At 36.1% G+C, this 19,286-nt stretch overlaps 1 protein-coding gene across 5 annotated transcripts in view; it reads right to left on the bottom strand.

Annotated features, from left to right (window-relative positions):
- Nucleotides 1-19,286, bottom strand: part of SOX6 (SRY-box transcription factor 6) — a 372,948-nt gene that overhangs the window by 135,768 nt on the left and 217,894 nt on the right. For 4 of the 5 annotated variants that reach the window (XM_029957193.1, XM_029957194.1, XM_029957190.1 and 1 more), the window contains exon 6: nt 3,162-3,282. In XM_029957193.1, the coding sequence (XP_029813053.1) occupies nt 3,162-3,282 (121 nt within the window). Of the gene's footprint in view, nt 1-3,161; nt 3,286-19,286 lie in introns of all 5 variants that reach the window. The other variant, XM_029957189.1, reaches the window with a different exon arrangement.

The following is a 19,286-nucleotide window of genomic DNA, read 5'->3' as shown; positions in this document are numbered from 1 at the left end:
TCTTGTAAGAGCAAGATAGGGATTGCTCATCTTCTTGTTTAGGGGTCAAAATAGAAAGTTACACCCCCATTTCAGGGTTTTATATGTGACAGAGCCACTTATAAAAATTTAGTCATTGGCGTGCCTGGGTAACCCCGTTGGCTAAAGGTCTGACTCTTGATTTCGGCTCCGGTCATGATATCACAGACTGTGAGTTTAAGCCCCAGATCAGTAACAGTGCTCACTCACAGTGGAGAGCCTACCTGGGATTCTTTCTCTCCCCGAATCTCTCTGCCCCTCTCTGGCTTGCTCTCTCTCTCAAAATAAATAAATAAACTAAAAATGTAATCATTATTTCACATGTATATCAAATGATGCTCTCATAGCTTAGTTTGGGGCAAAAAGTTTTCCTAGTGCAGACTCCAGTCTAACATGCTCCTACTCCTCCAATTCATGTGAATGACAAAAACACTGCATAGATGAAGTCGTCTGAGTACATAATTTCTCTGCTAATCACATAAAAACATATAATTTTAATCCTTTTAAGGATAATTTGTATATGCAATAAAACCTAGATCAGCAAAAAGTATTAAAGTATTTAGAGTTCTGGTTAATAAAATGTTCTGACAGAACTTAGGGGTCACCAGGAAAGAACTTATTTTATCAGCTTAGCTTGTGATTAAAAATTGTCCTATGTATCCAAACCCACTGTCCTGCCTTAACCAACAGTTGTAGCCACCATAATCCAACACAATTCTGCTATCCCTGATCACTACATGTGCTGCACATGTGTTGTTTGATGGGGTTGACTCGCTCCCATAAAATACTCTTCCAATCTCCATATTCTTCTTTTATTTATTATTTTTTAATCATTATTATTATTACTTTATTTTAGTGAGACCATGAGCAGGGGAGGGGGGCAAAAGAAAAGAGAAAGAGAACCTTAAGCATGCTCCACTCTCAGCATGGAGCCTGACGTGGGGCTCGGTCCCACAACCTTAGGATCATGAACTGAGGTGAAATTAAGAGTCAGATTCTGAGCCACCCAGGCGACCCATCAATCTCCACATTCCTTTTACATGCTACAATCTCACTGATGCTGTGTGAGAAGAATTTTTAAAAAGTGGTCCAAATTCATTAACCATGTAACAATACATTCCCCCATGACAACTGGCATTATTGTTTTAACAAAATTAGGTAAGTAACATGTCAACTATGCTAATGTTATGTCTAGTAGAAAATAAGGCTTAGAAACCATATGTTTGCACTCATAGGTCTAACAGGAAAACAGGAGAGACCTAATGGAGAACCAGGGGGAGCGGAGGAAGGAGAGAGAGTTGGGGAGAGAGAGGGATGCAAAACTTGAGAGACTATTGAATGCTGAAAATGAACTGAGAGTTGAAGGGGAAGGGGGAGGGGGGAAAAGAGGTGGTGGTGATGGTGGAGGGCACTTATGGGGAAGATCACTGGGTGTTGTATGGAAAACAATTTGACAATAAAATATTATAGAAAAAAAAAGAAAATAAGGCTCATACCCAATTTTTAAACGTGAAGAATTTTAAATGTAGAAAAACTGAAATTAAACAGAGGGTTTCCACAGATAGTTCTTTGAAAAGCTTTCAAAGACTGGAATAGAAATGACTGCACAGATTCAGGGTAAACCAGTAAATTTAGGTCACATAGTGTTCCAAAGGAAGTCAAAATGGAGAAATATTTCAGAACTTCTTAGAGACATGAGGGAAGGATTGAACCAGGGGAGGACTGAACCATGCAGGACAGAAACATATTATCTGACAAAATATACTCTTGTCCTTAATATGGATACCAATTTCATAGGGAATAAAACTTGCTCTAAAAATCCTGCTATAGAAAAACCAAATTTTGACAATTTGAAAAATATAATTTTCTTTCATTCAAGCATCCCAAAATCTTTGGAAATACCAGGTGTGACTAATTTGTATCCGAAGAACTTTCAAAGTCAGTCCTTACATGAAGCAAATCCTTAACATTTCTATTCCTTGAAAGATAGGAGTTTTGCCAGACATCCTACCTTTCCTCACAAGGAAGATGATAATCTACCAAATGCAAAAGAGTAATTGGTAGCAATGAGCAATTAAAATAGATGGTAAAACTCACTAGTTTTGTTTCTTACACTATTTAGCAAGCTTCCTTACTGAGGATTTTATTAAAGTGATTTATATTTTATTATTATTTTAAGCACATTAAAATGCCTTTGTTCACTTTATAAACCCCATACACAAAGAAGCCGCTGCACTCAGATTTGTTGCACTCAGATTTGGTGGTTAATATAATCAGGTTAATATGTTAAAAAGAACTTGACACGGAAATTATTAATGAGTAGAACAAGGTCAGTACTTCTGAGCTGAGGTCACTTACAAAGAATGCACAAATGAAATTAAGGTTGACTTTATTTACTTGACTATCTTCTTATATTGGATTCCTTTGGCAACATATCTTTAAACATTTAAAGCCCTGTTTACAAGGAGGCTCTGAAAGAAGCTTCAAACCATTATGTCCTAATTGAATTCCCCAGGAGTCCAGTAAACTCAGAGGAATAAAGGAAAATCATAACATTTGCTAAATCATCTCAAAACATATTTCACTGCAAGGTTATGCGACCTGTTCTGAGGTTCAAAGATGAATGAGAAAATACTACCAAATGCTTCATTAATTAAACTAAAATCAAAAGAAATCTTACCTATCAGTGGTGAACTAATTAAATCTGTCCAGTTTTAACTTTCCTTTTAAGAGAAATCAGACAACAAACAACAATAATATTTTACAGTGCATGTGACCACTCTCCCAGAGCATAAAAGCTCTTAGGAGGAGGAATATGTCTTTAACCAAAGACAATTATTCACAGTAAAGGTATGAGAGAAAGCTGACAAAAATTTGTGGTCCTCAGGAAAGTAGCATTTTATCCGTGAATTCAGAACAAACCAAGTGGAAAAAGAGAAAGTAAAAGGTTTTTTTTTTTGCAACAAATGAGTAACATGCCCCCTTCCCAATTAACTTTCCAGTTCTAATTTGACTTTAAAATCAGCTTTTATGATCATTTTATTCATAGTTCCTTTGTATGCGCCTGTGTTTGTTGTGACTACTAAGCAAAAACATGAGGATCTTAGCATTTCCAAAAGAAGGCTGAATTCCTCTCTACTTACCTGGCTTGTATGTTATCCCAGGGGGGAAGAGGAAGCCCTGCTGGGCGGCGGCAGCGGCTGCCAGGGTCCGCTGGTCATGTGGAAAAATTGGGATCATGAGCGGAGGCATGTGACCCTGAACCTGCTAAACAGAAGAGAGCCTATGATCAGACAGAGAACAAATGTATGCCAAGAAGTATTTGTTTTTCACTCCTGCTGGTGTGCTGGTACCCAAACAGCCACCCACTTCTGACCTCATTCCGAATCTGCTCCCTGAGAAAACACAGGCAAAAGTTACCAAATCCCTGTTCTTAGATCCCATTAGGAATCCAAGGACACAACCTTGCTGTGAATTTGCCTCATCCCTGCTTCTACCAAATTGTGGTGAATGGCTTTTCTTTTATCTTGACTCTTTTCTTTTCCTTTATTTTTTCTTAAACAAAACAACAGGAAGAAATAAGTTTGCTTCTTACACTGTGCAATGCTGAAAGGTTTTGCTCTTTCACCCACTTTGCATTTTGTCTGCCCTTTATTTGGAAAACAGCGTTTAGTATCCTTGGTCAGAAAATAATATCTAATTGTTATATATTCCAAACGCTTTATCTCCCCAGTTTAGGTATCTTATTTCAAAGCCTTACTGCATTATGTTAAACATATAGCTCTTCAGATTTAAGGCTACTACATCTTGGCTCCCAATTAAACTAATATTCTTTGCCATACACACCTCGATGTAACATATAAATTGCTTGTCTGGCTTAGCAGTTTTACAGCTTTATGCACTACCATGTAGCTCAGTAATTATGGAGTTGTATTCAGAAAGCATTTCATAATAAATCCTACTATATCAAATTTCATTTGACCTCAATAAATGTATCAAAGAGCACAAAAATGCAAAATAGAAAATCTTCATTCTATATCAGTATTTGTATTCCATATAAAGAAAATAAGAGCTATGACAAAATCATGCCTGTGAAATCACATTTTAATTTCCCAGCTCCCTCTTCTCACTCTATGCAGGCTACCCTGATTCTAGGATAGCATTACAGTAAGGTTCTGTGCTGGCTTTTAGTGCCTGATTTCATATAGGACTTTTGTCACTTAAAGATCAAAAATAGGATATACTAACAGAGATGCTCTTTAAGTTCAAACTGGGTCTTTGGGCTCTTTATTAGTATAAAAAAGCTGCATTATATCCTGTTTAAGATCCAAACATTTTCCAGTAATTCTACAAACTCCAAACCCTTCCCCCATTTAAATTCTAAAATCTTCTCTTTAGGCAAAATTCCATACACTGGCTGATGACCCTGTTTACACAGCGCCAACTTGCCTCGTCCTGTCCCTGTTCCCTCCACAGCCAGGGACATGTGCAAAAATGCTTCTGTGTGGGTCTAAGAGGTTTCATTTACCAACAGCTTTTCTCTAGGGAAAACCCTAAGATGTGGGTTAATAAAGGGCAAGCAAAAAATAAATACTTTACAGTATTTTTCTGAATTCATTTCTCAGGAAAATCAACTTATAATAAAAAGGTCTTTGTGCAATTACTACCTTGCCAGTGGGGCGTGAAAGAAACTAGCTTTGGGCAGCTATTTCTACCATTTTAGCTGAGGTAAGCCCGAGTTTTGTATGTAAGAGTACAAACTTAGCCTGCGTAGATTGGAGCTGAACACCTTGTGCCCGGGTCTTGCCTTTAACCCTGAAGAAAAGCACTAGGTTTGCGATTCAACTCCAGCTTGCTGTGACCTGATGCAAACCTGAGGTGTCAAAGATGAGGGCACTGTTCTATGTTAAAAAAATAAAACACATTTTTTTTGGTAGGACTGTTGTTCAGTGCAAGAGTACATCAAAGGAAATTGTTTCATTTACTTCCAGAAATATGGTTCCTAGCATGCACCTAGAACATAGCACAGATGCTTTGTACTCTAAAGAGGAACAAGTGAGAGGTCTAGCTATCATATTTATTTAGTCTTTTCTTATTTTTAACAAACAGTTATTCATTTATTATTATGTGCTATGGATCTTGAGAAGTAGCTGAAAAACGGGGGCTATTTGGCTTGGGAGAGAGAAGATACATGGCTATCTTCACATGGCAAAAGAATCAGATTAAGTCTGAGCAGTTACGAAGGGCAGAACTAGACTCAAGAAAGAGATTTCAGGGAGCTTTAATGCAGAGAAAAATTTTCTCTTATAATGAGTTATTCAACAATCACTCTGATTAAAGAGGTTGCGGGGTGCCTGGGTGGCTCAGTCGGTTAAGCCTCTGACTTCGGCTCAGGTCAGATCTCACGTTCGTGGGTTCGAGCCCCGCGTCAGGCTCTGTGCTGACAGCTAGCTCAGAGCCTGGAGCCTGTTTCCGGTTCTGTGTCTCCCTCTCTCTCTCTGCCCCTCCCCCTCTCATGCTCTGTCTCTCTCTGTATGAAAAATAAATAAAACATTAAAAAAAAATTAAAAAAAAAAAAGAGGTTGCATGTGTCATTTCCCCAGAGGTGGTCAAGTAAAGGCTATATACCCACACGTTAGGGATCCTTTAAAGGATAAGCACAACTAAACCTCTGACTAGATAATGACCTAGAGATCCTTTCCGACTCTATGATTCAGAATGTTTCAAATTCAACATTTGGAAGATAATGTGATGTAGCCATTGCTTTATTCATTCGTTCACCACACATTTGTTCAGAATCTACGATGCCTACAGATTGTTGTCAAACATATCTGAGCTTAAATCTGTACACTGCCATTTCCTTGGCTGTGTGATTGTGGACAGTTACTTAACCTTCCTGAGTCTATTTCCCCATGTAAAATCTAATGATATTATCTTACATGGTTATTGTGAGGATTCAATAGACCAGAAAGGCAATACTTGTGGCATGGTGACTGTATGTAATAGGCACTCAGTAAACGTCAGGGCCTTGCTTTTTCTCTTATGTGGTTTGCATATTCCATTCTAGAAAATTATCAAATTGCTAAAACACACACACACACACAGACACACACACAAGAAACAGTGACTCATACCCATAACTCTACTTCAGAAAAGAAAATATGAACCAACTAAATAATTCAGTTTGACAGGTAGAGGCTTATCATGTCCTTAGCAGACAGTAGGCCACACAGAGCATTATATCCCTTCCCAAGTATCTAGAAAACCATAAAATAGAAGATGCGGGATTACAAGGATCATTTGAAGATGCAATTTGGGAATGTTAGTGTTATTCATTAAACAGCATCTTAGGATGAAAATATAATTTTACTTCTATATTAGTGCCAAAGCTCTTCAGATGATGAGACAACATAAAGGGATCAATGGCAATTAAGCATCAGACCTTAATTCTTGAATCTTGGTGTATGAAGATATTGCTTTCGTAACTAGCTACATGCATGCGATGACTGAGTAAACCATCTAAGGTCACTTTCAATGCCAAAGACCTGTAGGTGTTTCATATTAACATAAGTTATAAGAACTTAGGGAAGTTCCTTTCTATCCATTACCCTCTACAAAGTAGGATATGTTAGAAACTTTCAATGATAACAATTAGTTTAGAGGCAGCTTCAGTAAATTGAGGAATAAAGTAAGTAAGAAGGAAGACAGAAGACATTGTGAAAGCAATAGTAATGATACAATCAGAGTTGGAACAGAGATTAGAGCTGATCTAAACTAGTAGTTCTCAAAGTGTGGTACCTGACCAGTAATATCAGTAACACCTGAGGACTTCAAAAAAGCAAATTATCAAGCTCTGCCCCGCTCCTCCAGATCTATGAATCAGAAACTCTGGGACCTGGGTCCAATGATCTAATATTTAGACTAAAATTTAATTCAGGGAAGTGATTCAGCTAGAGGGCTTGTTAGGTGTGAGGTGGGGTCAGAGAGTGTACTTGCCTGCCAAGTACCCAGGGAAAGCGGGCAGTGTAGCCCAGGAACCACTCTCTGAGAATCACTAATCTAATCCAAACGTCACAGAATACACATAGGGAAACAGGTGACTAGAGCAGGTAAAAGACATGACTTGCGGTCATACTATTTACAACAGGGCTGGATCTGGACTCCAGAATGGCTCATCACAGTGTCCAGTATTTTTTCACTACATCACATGGACTTCAGTGATGGAAAGGAGAGAAATCATGTGTGTATGCTCTTTGGGTAGAGAAAATTTGGAGGTCTGCAACCAAAAATAGTTTTCTATTTCAGAGGTGGATTGTTGGAGTGACTCCAGGGTATGAATAGTATATTGTTCAGTTCTAGTTTATTCCTTCTTCTCTCTTATTTTGTACCCAGAAAATTTGATCACAAAGCCACTGTCATTAATTCCAATAACTTATTATATTTATTAACAGTGATTACTTAGCCCCATTTGATAAAATTGCCCTTAACTTACTTCAAGTAAAACAATGATGTGAAAAATCAATGTGCCCCTTATTAAAGGCAAGACAAAATACTCAGTAGCAATTAGAATCTAGACCAAGATAAGATGATGAAGCACTTCTCTTGTAGCTCTAATTACAGGAGTAATAATAGTGATGATGATGGTAATGATCATCATCATCACAGCCGCTAATATTTTCCAGTGTTTCCTATATGTCAAGCACTGGGAAAGTGATTTATGTGATCTATCTCATTTAAACCTCAAATCTCTGTGAGGTATTTACTATTATTCGAATCCTCGTTCACTTAATGAGAAAGACAAAACCATGAGAGGCTCAGTAGCTCAGCCAATTAAAAAGAGCTAGAACCAGGATTCAAATCCAGGTTTGTCAGGCTCAAAGTCTACATTTTTAAGTGCCATATTATATTAAGCATCAAGTCATCTTTTGCTAAACAGAACTAAATGAGATAAGGAATATAATTCTTCGTAATAACAACTGAAAGTTTTATAAATGTAATTGTAAATTTGCATGCACTTGTAATAAATACTACAGAGGGATCCCATGTGTCCTTTATCCCTAGTAGTCATAACTTGAAAAACTATAGTACAATATCACAACCAGGGTATTGACATTGATATAATCCAACAACCTTATTCAGATTCCCCCAGTATGATACTATTTTAAAGGTATTATGTGTCTTAAAAACTCACAAGTGTCGTGGAGGCCTATGAATACTTCCAACTACCATCTTTTACAGAAAGCTGACCAGTATGGCCCAGTGCAAATAATATGAATAGAAAGCATGTATTAAAACAACAATTTACCCCTTTCAGAGCTTTCCATTTATTGTACCTGCACTTACTAGAAAATTATTGATTGAACATGGAACAGAAATGGAAAGCAAGGACAGGGAAGGGAGGAGAGATAAAGAAGGAGGGCTTGGCAGCCACACAAGAGGCACTAAAGCATACAGAATATTTTTCTCCTATAGAAGTTGTGAGTTAAGTTTCCTGCACTGAGAGTCAGGGCTTAGGGCAGATGAAGAATCGTGAACACACAGAAAAGCACCCCCTGCTCTGAAGAGTGTACACATGCCTTCCCTCGTCCTTCCTATTTTCCCATTTGATGACATGCCAGGGAAGCCAGTCACATTGGAAACAGCAACTTCCAAAAATATTTTACGAAAGAACAAAAAGTAATAGAGTTCCCCGCACTCCATCAAAGAATTACCAGTCTCCACATGTCTTTTCCAAGAAGTTATCAAAATTTCAAATAGCATCTTCTTTTCTTGAAAGCGTAGCTTTCCCTTAGCACAAATTCAAAGATCCTTTCATTATTCCACAGGTAAAAATGATTTGGTTAATACAAAGAGTAAAATTTGACGTGGCCAAAAATATATCTCTGAGCATGAAGCCACATTATTTTTACTGCTTTGGAAGTCAGCACTAACAGGCTGGGTATGTAACTCCACTGACTATGAGAAACCAGAAACCATCATAGGTGAAGCCTTAGTCAGGGCGTCATGAAAGAAATAAACTGCAGGCTCCAGAGTACAAATGACCATGGATTCTAAACTCCCACAATTCCTGACCAAAGTGCTATCCTTTTCAAAAAGTGGGGAACACATCCTTGATCAAATAGGCCACATACCCAGAAATTTTAAGTGCTAGGTGTTCTTCAAATCTCCCAGACAATCAAGACAGCAGTAAGACGCATGGGAAACACTTAGGTTCTGTCTCTTCCTATCCGTAAAACAGCTTTGTTGTACCAATACTTAGCCCCTTTGTTTTCTCTGTGCTAAGTTGTTGATGATGTCGTTTTTTGCCATCTGCCCCAAAGCTTCATTAAAGATACATGAATGGGCTAACTGGCCTGATATCTTGTGAGGAACAGGTGCTATTGTTTGTCCCTGAAGACTTGTACTAAAGATATGACTCAGAATACTTGAGAAAGAGCATCTGCAGCAGTCAGTCAGAGAGCAACTTGGCAGAGACCCGGCTATGCGCTAATATGCAAACAGAGTGACACTCAGGGGGGCTCATTTTCTCTTTCATGAAGATTATTTAACTTTTTTGGTGATGGGAAATATGTATTTGTATTGAAAATCATGAGCATATTAATATCTAATACTGAGTTAAAAACAGTGAGTAAGTGTAGATCATTTTAAGGCTTTATTTCTAGTAAATCATTCCTGATGCAGTTTAATTGAAGAAAGCTTCTTTAATCTGTTGGAAGGAATTGTTTCTAATGTTTGTAAGTGATGACAGAGAAAGGGAAATAGAGATAGAAAACAAAGAGTGAGAAAGAACAGTCGGAGAGGGAGAGGGGGCAGAGAGAGGGAATTTGCTAAAGGCCCTGTTCTTTATTGCAAAGAATAGCTGAGTCATTCACGTAAAATGCTACCACTGTAAAACAAGCCTCCATGTCTAGAAAGAAATAAAGGATCCAAAAACCTTGCATGAGAAGACTCCAAAGCCAGGAAGATGTCTTCTTGGTGCCAAAAAATACATGCCAAACTGTATAAGGATCTCAGTTAACTCTCAAGTTAGGAGGGACAGGATCTCATTTGTTAGGATATATTCATGCCTTAGCATAAAACCTTTTCAAACCCAGTTTTGCTTCAAACCTGTCTAAAATATTGACTATGTTCTGCCCTGCTTTAGAAAGCATAATGTAGTAGTCAGCATATTGAAGTTCTCTTGGTCGACATAGTTGGACACAAAGGAGCCTTGTATTGTATATGGCCTACAATCTCTTCATTATCTCAATTAATTAAACACCTCTCACGAAATGAACTGAGTGTCTTGGAGGGCCTGTGACATTTATATTTCTAAATGATCCATTGCTTAATCACAAGGCTAAGGATATAGTAGCATTTTGTATCAACTCATTGATTAATGTGAGAAGCATCTTAGGCCAAATAGCCAGTTTTCTGAGCACCAGTATGCATTGGTTAATGCAATGAATCACTCTTATCATTATTACATAATAATAATAATAAAGAATGACTTTTAAATACATCTTGGTATCACCTTCTCTACTTTTCATTTGTCTTTTAGCAAATCTCTGTTTGTAGGGAATCTACCTGGATCTACTGGAGGAAAAAAAAAAAACAATTTTCATTGGGAACAATTCTGGGACACAAAAGAATATTTGAGAACGCAGAGTCCCATCTTCCCAGACGTTTCCCATCAACTTCCAATGGATACACATTGTGTAACTGCATCCTGAAGTCCTGCTTTGTTTTTCTTTGATGGTTTGTTGGTAGCAAATATTCTTTCCCTTCCCCCATCATCTTTGTCTCTCTGTCTCACTCTCTCAGATCCCACCAGGATAATACACAAGACACTTGTTACCATTGTTAACGTTCATCTTTACTATAAGGCAATTTCTTCCAAGAACTGTGCATACTACTGCCACCATTCTTTTCAAAATCCTCACTAAAGAGCCTAGAAAAATCATGAAAAGGTAGAACAAACTCAAGATATTATAGTCCAAAGACATTCTTTTAAAAACCCTGTCTTTATTCTTTTAAAGTCTTATGTTTTAGTTTGAACCTTAATTAAGAGCTGACTTTACACTTATGACATATGATTTTCTGTATGTATATTATACTTCAGTAAGCAGTTAGTTTAAGGAAAAAAGAGGAAATAACTTCAGTAGTCAACATGTCTTTACAGTATTAAATATTTTATCAAATATGCTTAATAAAATATCTAAAATATTCACAGAAGAAATAAAAAAGACATATCTTTTCCTTAGTTCACTATATCCCCACCCTCACTAACAAGAGTAAGATAAGCAAACAAAGCAATTCTTTTACTAGGTTGGTCTTTAAGATAGTTGTTTAAATCCACATGACAGTCTGCATTTTCCAGGTCTGTTCCTTGGTTATACAGGACAGAAATGATCATTGAATATAAGAGCTCAATAACTCCATCTATCAGATCAATAGCACAAGTTCTAAAAATCTTCTTTAGGTCCATATTCAGAGAGAAATATTAATAACTCTGAAAGAGCCAATCCTGTCCTTTGTGTTAACACTTATTTCTATATTCTCAGCCTACAGTATATACTCACACTATTTACATCTTTCTAAAATGGGCAAATAACTCATTCATTTACCAGGACCATCAGTAGTCAAATGTCATTACTTAATCTCTTGTTCATTTTTTATATTTTGTTTGTTTTTAGAGAGATAGACAGAGAGAGAGAGAGAGAGAGCGCACATGCATAAGCAGCGGAGGGGTAGAGAGAGAGGCAGAGAGAAAATCCCAAATAGGCTCTGTGCTGACAGTGGGGCTAGATCTCATGAACTGTGAGATCATGACCTGAGCTGAAATCAACAGTTGGTTAATTCACAACTGAGTCCTCCAGGCACCCTAATCTCATTCATTTTGTTCATGTTCTGTTTAAATACTGAATTTTCAAAGAAAAGAACATGGATTTAGCACTAATATAATCATACTTCCTAGTATTTCTTACTTGTTTGTCCCCTTCCCCTCTGAAATAAAGAGCTCCACACATATAAGATGTCCTCTTAGGCTCCCAAGAAACATGTTACTTTATAAAGGAGATCAATGCTGCCGGTTTTTAATCAGTGGTCCAGTAGCCATTTATTGAGCACCTAGTACTATCTGACTGGTACTGTGCTAGGCACTAGGAATATAAAGATGACTTAGAGAAGTTTATAGCTTTATTTTATCAGGTAGTGGTGCTAGGTTTGTTTTCACTTACATAATAGTACAAATCATCCAGTTTGTCAGCTTACTTTGGAATAGGGTCAACAGAGAAAGGAAAGATTTGCTTAAAAAGAAAACTAAATTACAGCAAAAATTCCATTAGGTATCTTTCCATAGTGTTCCTATGGCCTATAACCTAGAAAATTTTTGAGAGTATTTATGAGGACAAAAGTCAGATTACTTTATAAAATGGATGATAAATGTTAATTAAATGTGTTTAAATTATCTTACTATGTTTTAAGAAACTCTCACCAGGAGGGAAGCAGAATATCCTGGCCATAGAGAAATTAATAAAACATGTTATGCAAAGGTAAAATTTATGATTCATTTGGAATTAGATATCTACCACCTTTTCAATCCATACAAATGCATAATCTTGTCAATTAAATATTATTGTTAAGGTCTAGTAGTATGTTAAAATCACTTTAAAGTGCAACTAAGGAAAATTCATGTGTGTTTATTACTCCTTAAGGATCTATTAGTGGGTATTTTATTCAGATTCGTGCTGTAAAATCTGCATAAACTCAGCATATTGTTATCCCCATGTGTGCATTTGTTTGGTTAAAGCAGAACAGCAAATCTCAATTTTTGCAACTTCTGGAAAAGTCAAGAGAACTAAAACAGTCTTAATTTTAATCAGATACAAACAGTTATCACTACAGAAGTGAAGAGTTGACTATTATGCAAATAGTCACAGTTAGTGGTCACCAGGCCATCACAGAAGACTGAGCTAGTCAATTACTTTAGATATTTCCGAAGACTAGTGAAGATGAATGTTTCTTACTCCACCCTGTCTTATTTTCAGAGAAGTATGAAAATATTAGAGACTAATGATTGTTGTTCTCAGATGGAAACCCCATTAAATATTCAATGATCAAAATGTTTTGCAAAGGTGGAAATTATTTTTTTTCAAATTTTGTATAAATGCCATATAAATATGGTAACATTGTGAAAAATGTGGCATTCCTTTCTTTGTAACAATCAAATTCAGATATAAACCTTTCATAAACTTTTGACCTGTAATGAAGGCAATTTGGCTTTTACCCCTGAAATATTTTACACAAGCTTATTCTGGTAGTAATGACCAGAGTTCAATTATTAAATTCCTCTTCCAGAAATTCAAGTTTACATCTTAGACTACAGGTCTTGTTAAAATTTTGCACAACTTAAAGGCAAGGACTTTATATCACCCTAGGGCTTAGTAAAGGTTCCTCTCTTGCACAGAGTAGGGACTCAACAAATATTCATAACACGAATGCATTGCAGAATTTTCATTCTCTGCTATTTAAAAACTAAGGTACAATAATTCTGATTTTTTAATCTTTTGAATCAAGTCAAAGTCCGTTTATCATTTGCAATCCTTAAGTCGAAGCAATAGAAATATGCAATTGTTTCAAATATACTTCATCACAGCAATCTTTTCTTTTGTCATTCCATGGTCAAACTTTGAAGTCCACTAGTTGGTATGAGAATACAAAAATTGACTTTATTCATTTATCTGAAAATATTTTTTAATGACTGAGTTCCCCTAGTACATCTGTTGAAATTCTTCTATAGTATAAAGAGGCCTCTAACGTTCTTTAATAGTTTTATCACCATTGATTATAATCCTTACTGACAGAAAAAAGTTCTCACCAGTAGAGCCAAGAATACAGTTTTCCAAAATAATAATAAGACAATATTTGTTATGTCACAGTGGGCTGGTTATACAATTTAGCATGAATCACAGAAAAGTATTTAAGCATCAGCTATCATCGAGAATGGAAGCAATTTCATCTGAAGCTACAGGCCTGAGAAATAAGCTGTGAACTCTGAACAGAACATAAATAAGATGTCTAAGCTATTGACAGCTAGGGTTCAGCCAAGGCAAGCTGACCTTCTCTGGAAGTAGCAATAAGAGATGGTGCCTATATATGTAATTGAGATGGGAGTTGGAGAGTAAAGTAAGGGGATTGTTATAAGAAATGGATACTGAGTAAAAGCATAAATAATAACTATAGCCAAAGGAGCTCTTGGGTGGCTCAGTCAGTTAAGTGTCCAGCTTCGGCTCAAGTCATGATCTTGCGGTTCGTGGGTTGGAGCCTCACATTGGGCTCATGCTGATGGCTGTTTTGGATTCTGTGTTTTCCTTTCTCCTTGACCTTCCCCTGCTTGTGCCCTGTCTCTCTCCCTATCAAAAATAAATAAACATTAAAAAACAAATTTAAAAAATAATAATTACTATAACCACAAATGAAATAACCTTCAGGATTTCACTTTTTATCATACTCTAATCTTTTTAGTGCAAAAAATTAATGACCTGCAATTCAATGTCATTTGGGGATGTAACCAATACCCCCGCCCCAACCTCAGCATGCCCACTTCTACTCGTACACACACACTTACACACACTTCTACACCTGCAAGCTCAACTAAATGCAAAGTATGTCAACACTGAAGATGATGTAAGGATAAGCTAATATGTTGATTTAAAAAGAGAAATCCTGGGGTGCCTGGGTGTCTCAGTTGGTTAAGCATCTGACTCTTGATTTTGTCTCAGGTCATGATCTTAACCTGATCATGAGATCAAGTCCTGCATCGGGCTCTGCACTGCATGTGGAGCCTGCTTAAGATTCTCTCTCCCTCTGACCTCCCCCACTCTCATGTGCTCTCTCTTAATAAAAAAACAATAATAAAATAAAAATAAAAAGGGGTGCCTGAGTGGCTCAGTAGGTTAAGCATCTGACTTTTGATGTCAGCTCAGGTCATTATCTCATGGTTCGTGGGTTTGAGCCCTACCTTGGGATCCATGCTGACAGTGAGAAGTCTGCTTGAGATTTCCTCTTTCCCTCTCTCTTCCCCTCCCCTGCTCATGCTTGCTCTCTCTCTCTCTCTCTCTCTCTCTCTCTCTCTCAAAATAATGAATAACTTTAAAAAATAAAATTAAATAAAAGAAAAATTTTCTTTTTGCATTTTTATTTAGTACTATGTTCACATTAAATAACTTAAATATAATAATGTCTCTATTAAGAAATGTAAGGTCCAAACTCTCTAGTGTAGTCTGGTATTGAAATCACTCTACAAGATGTTCTTAATGTATCTTTCAAGGTTGTTTTCCTACTATGTTTACAATCTTTTCTTTTTTTGGTTTTCAATAGCTTCTAAGTCTTTGTTTAAGCCACTTCTCACATACAGAATGATCTTTCCTCTCCTCTCTGCCTTCCCAAATCACCTACCCTTCAAAGTTTGGCTCAAATTCAACTTCTCACTGAAAATTCCCCTAACATAATTTTCTTTCCCTGTGTTAAAATTTATACTGCACATACTGTGTTGAAGTATTTAATGGTTTTTATTCCAATATGACACTGTTCTAGGTACTGGGGACATAAGAGTACACAAAATCCCCTACCGTTATCTCCTACAAAAGATAGACAACATACAAATGAAAGTATATATTTATGTGTGTGTGTATATACATGCGTGTATATGTACACATGGGCAAAAAGTATATAAAAATACAACACATACCCCTTTATAATAAATGCTAGGAAGAAAAATAAAATAATATAATGAGATCATACTTGAGGGGTAGAGGTTAGAAAGAGGGAGAAAGTGGGTAAGGAGTAGAGAGGATTATTTTTGATAAAGATGGTCAAGGAAGGCTTCTTTAAGGAGATAATATAGTACAGGGTTGAATGACCTAAGGAAATGCTACATGGGATTACATGAGAGAAAAGTAACTCAGGCAGAAGGCATGTGGGGCAAAGTACCTGGTGCAGCAATAATTTGGGTCGAGTAAGCTAATAAGGCCAAAGCAAAATGAGAAGAAAGTAGCAAGGGAAAAATTAGAAAGACAGGCATAGGCCAGCTCATGGGGTTTTGTAGGGCACAGTAAGGAATTTGGATTTTCTTTTGAATGTGATAGAAAGTCATTGGAGGGTTTGAACAGAGACGTGGCATGAGATCTGATTTAGGTTTATAAAGATCATTCTGGTTGCTGTGAGGAAAATGACTATATTAGGGCAAGAATGAAAGCAAGGAGACCAGCTTAGAAACGACCTCAACAGTCGCAAAGTAGGGATATATTGTTGGCCTTTCTCCATCTTATATATCCTGTCTGGTGAAGTAAAAAGAAAATCTTTCAGATAGATTCATAATAAGCTACTACTAGGACAGGGCCTTTAAATATGAAAGTAATTATCTAACTGATTGACTGACTAAAACATGGCCTGTCCAGTGATTCCATATGAGGAAAGAAGCACTTTCAAACATTTGTACTCTTTTATGCCTACAGGGGAGAAGATTACAACAAATTAAAATCTAAGTGGCTACTCTACATCACTGCAAATGTTATATTTCCCCCAAATATTATATCTTTTAATAAACATTTAGATAGTAGAGAAGTTTACTGATAGAAACTAAAAATGTAATTCCTGAATATAGTCTCTGTATGAGAAGAATAGGAATATTTAAAACTATTCAAGCTAATTACCAACTTTTCTGTGGGAAAAATCAACTGTTAGTAAAGATCAGAAAGTTGAACATCTTATATATATAAACTGGCTCAAACACTGGTTAAATTAAACATCTATTGCTTTTAATTTTTTTTGTAGTTTATACTAATGTCATATATGTCAAATGAAATTGGAATTTACAATACAGAGTCATGTGCTACAGCAATTTACCTCTCATGATAACTTTTTGCATTACAAAGAACAATAGAACAATAATATCACTTAAGACTGATTAGGAACAACTTATGCAACTTCCAATGGAAAGGAATACCATCCCAAGCTCAAAAAGAAAGGGGATGACATGCCGGTCCACTCAGGTCGATAACATAAAAATAACCAGAATTCAAAATGGAAAATAAAAACATTGACTTCTCCAACACTCTTTAAGCAATACTACTAATAAATTCTAATATTCATTTGTTCTCTATTTTAATGTATTAATTTTTACTTCACTCCATCTAAAACACAGTATTACATAGCCCTTGGTGGTATTTCTTGATAGTAAGCAAATAAAGAAGGAAGAGGAGCATTATATGTCTTAGATTTAAAATTTTAGCCAATCTTCTGTGCCACCAAAAATATAAAGGTAGTATTAGACACGGTTGTCCTAACTATAAGGTGTTATGGAAAGAGAAAAGAAGAGAAATAAAATGAAGAAAGACATGAGAAGAATGAAAAGAGAAATATGAAAAGAGGTATAAATAAGGTAAAGAGAGAAGAGAAGAAAGAGAAGTGGGGAGAAAACAGGCAAGCAAGGGCATTGTGGACTTCTAAGAAAAGTAGGGCTATCTTTTATTCCCATATTTTTTGCCTGTTTACTGCTTACTCTGTCTCTCACACTTCAACAAACGTAAACTCCAAACCCAATGTTATATTTGTCTTACAAATATTTTGTAAAGATCAAATGGTATATGTAGCTTTTTGCAAAATAGAAATTGCTATAAAATTTTTAATTAAAAAGTAAATTATGTTACAATAACATCAAGAACAATAAAATACTTAGAAATAAATTTAGCTGAGGAGATGAAAGGTCTTTATACTGAAAGCTATAAGACACTGATGAAAGAAATCAAAGACACAAATAAATGGAAAGGTATCTTGTGTTTATGGATTTAAAGAATTAATATTGTTAAAATATCAATGCTACCTAAAGCTATCTATAGATTCAATGCAATACCTACCAAGAGTTCAAAGGCATTTTTTAACAGAAGTAGAAAAAAAAATTCTTAAAAATTTACATAGGACCACAAAAGACCCGAAATAGTCAAAGGAATCTTTAGAAAAAAGAACAAAGCAAGGAGGTACCACACTTCTGATTTCAAGTTATACTGGAAAGTCTTCATCATCGAAAGAGTATGGCACTGGCATAAAATAGACATACAGACCGAGAGAACAGAACTGAGAGCCTAGAAATAAACCTCAAGCACACACAATCAACTAGTACTTGACAAGGGAGCCAAAAATACTCAATGGGGCAAAGACAGTCTCTTCAATACATGGTGCTGGTACAATGGAATATTCACATGTAAAAGAATGAAACTGGACTCATACATTATACCATTAATTAAAATTAACTTAAAATGGATTAAAGACTTAAACGTAAGCCCTAAAACCATGAAACTCCTAGAAGAAAACATATGAATAAAAGTCCTTGGCCTGGATTTGGTAATGGTTTTTTGGATATGACACATAAAGCACAGGCAAAAGGAAAGAAAGAAAGGAAGGAAGGAAGGAAGGAAGGAAGGAAGGAAGGAAGGAAGGAAGGAAGGAAGGAAGGAAAAAGAAAGAAATGGAACTATATCAAACAAAAAAGCTTCTGCAAAGCAAAATAAGCCACCAAGGAAATGAAAAGGTAACCCATGGGATGAGAAAAATACTTGCAAACCATGTATCTGATAAGGGGTCAATATCCAAAATATATAAAGAACTCATACAATCAATAGCAAAAATTAAAAAAAAAATTTTAAATGGACAAAGTACATGAATAGACATTTGTCCATAGAAGATGCTATAAAGGGCAACAGGTATATGAAAAATGTTCTACACCACTAGTCATTAGGAAAATGCAAATTAAAACCACAATGATAAATTACCTTATGCCTATTAGAATGGTCATCATCAAAAAGACAAGATAACAAATGCTGGTGAGGACGTGGAGAAAAGGGAATCCTTGTACACTGTTAGTGGGAATGTAAGTTGATACAGCCACTATGAAAAACAGTGTGGAAGAGTCTCAAAAAATTAATAACAGAATGACCATATGATCCAGCAACTTTATTTCTGAGAATCTCTACCAAGGGATTCATATGGAAAGGTAATGAAAACACTAACTTGGAAATATATCTGCACTCCCATGTCGATAGCAGCATTATTTACATAGCCAAACCATGGAAACAACTTTAGTATCCACCAGTGAATGAATGAATAAAGAAGTGTGGTATATACACAAAATAGAATATAATTCAGCCTTTAAAACAAAAAAGAAGAGAATTCTACCATTTGCGACAACATGGGTGGACCTTTTGGTATTATGCTAAGTGAAATGTCAGGGA

This window comes from Suricata suricatta, chromosome 11 (assembly GCF_006229205.1).
Source record: "Suricata suricatta isolate VVHF042 chromosome 11, meerkat_22Aug2017_6uvM2_HiC, whole genome shotgun sequence".
In the NCBI taxonomy this organism is placed as follows: Eukaryota; Metazoa; Chordata; class Mammalia; order Carnivora; family Herpestidae; genus Suricata; species Suricata suricatta.
The sequence above is the reverse complement of the archived record's forward strand: the minus strand, read 5'-3'. Positions and strand labels throughout refer to the sequence as shown.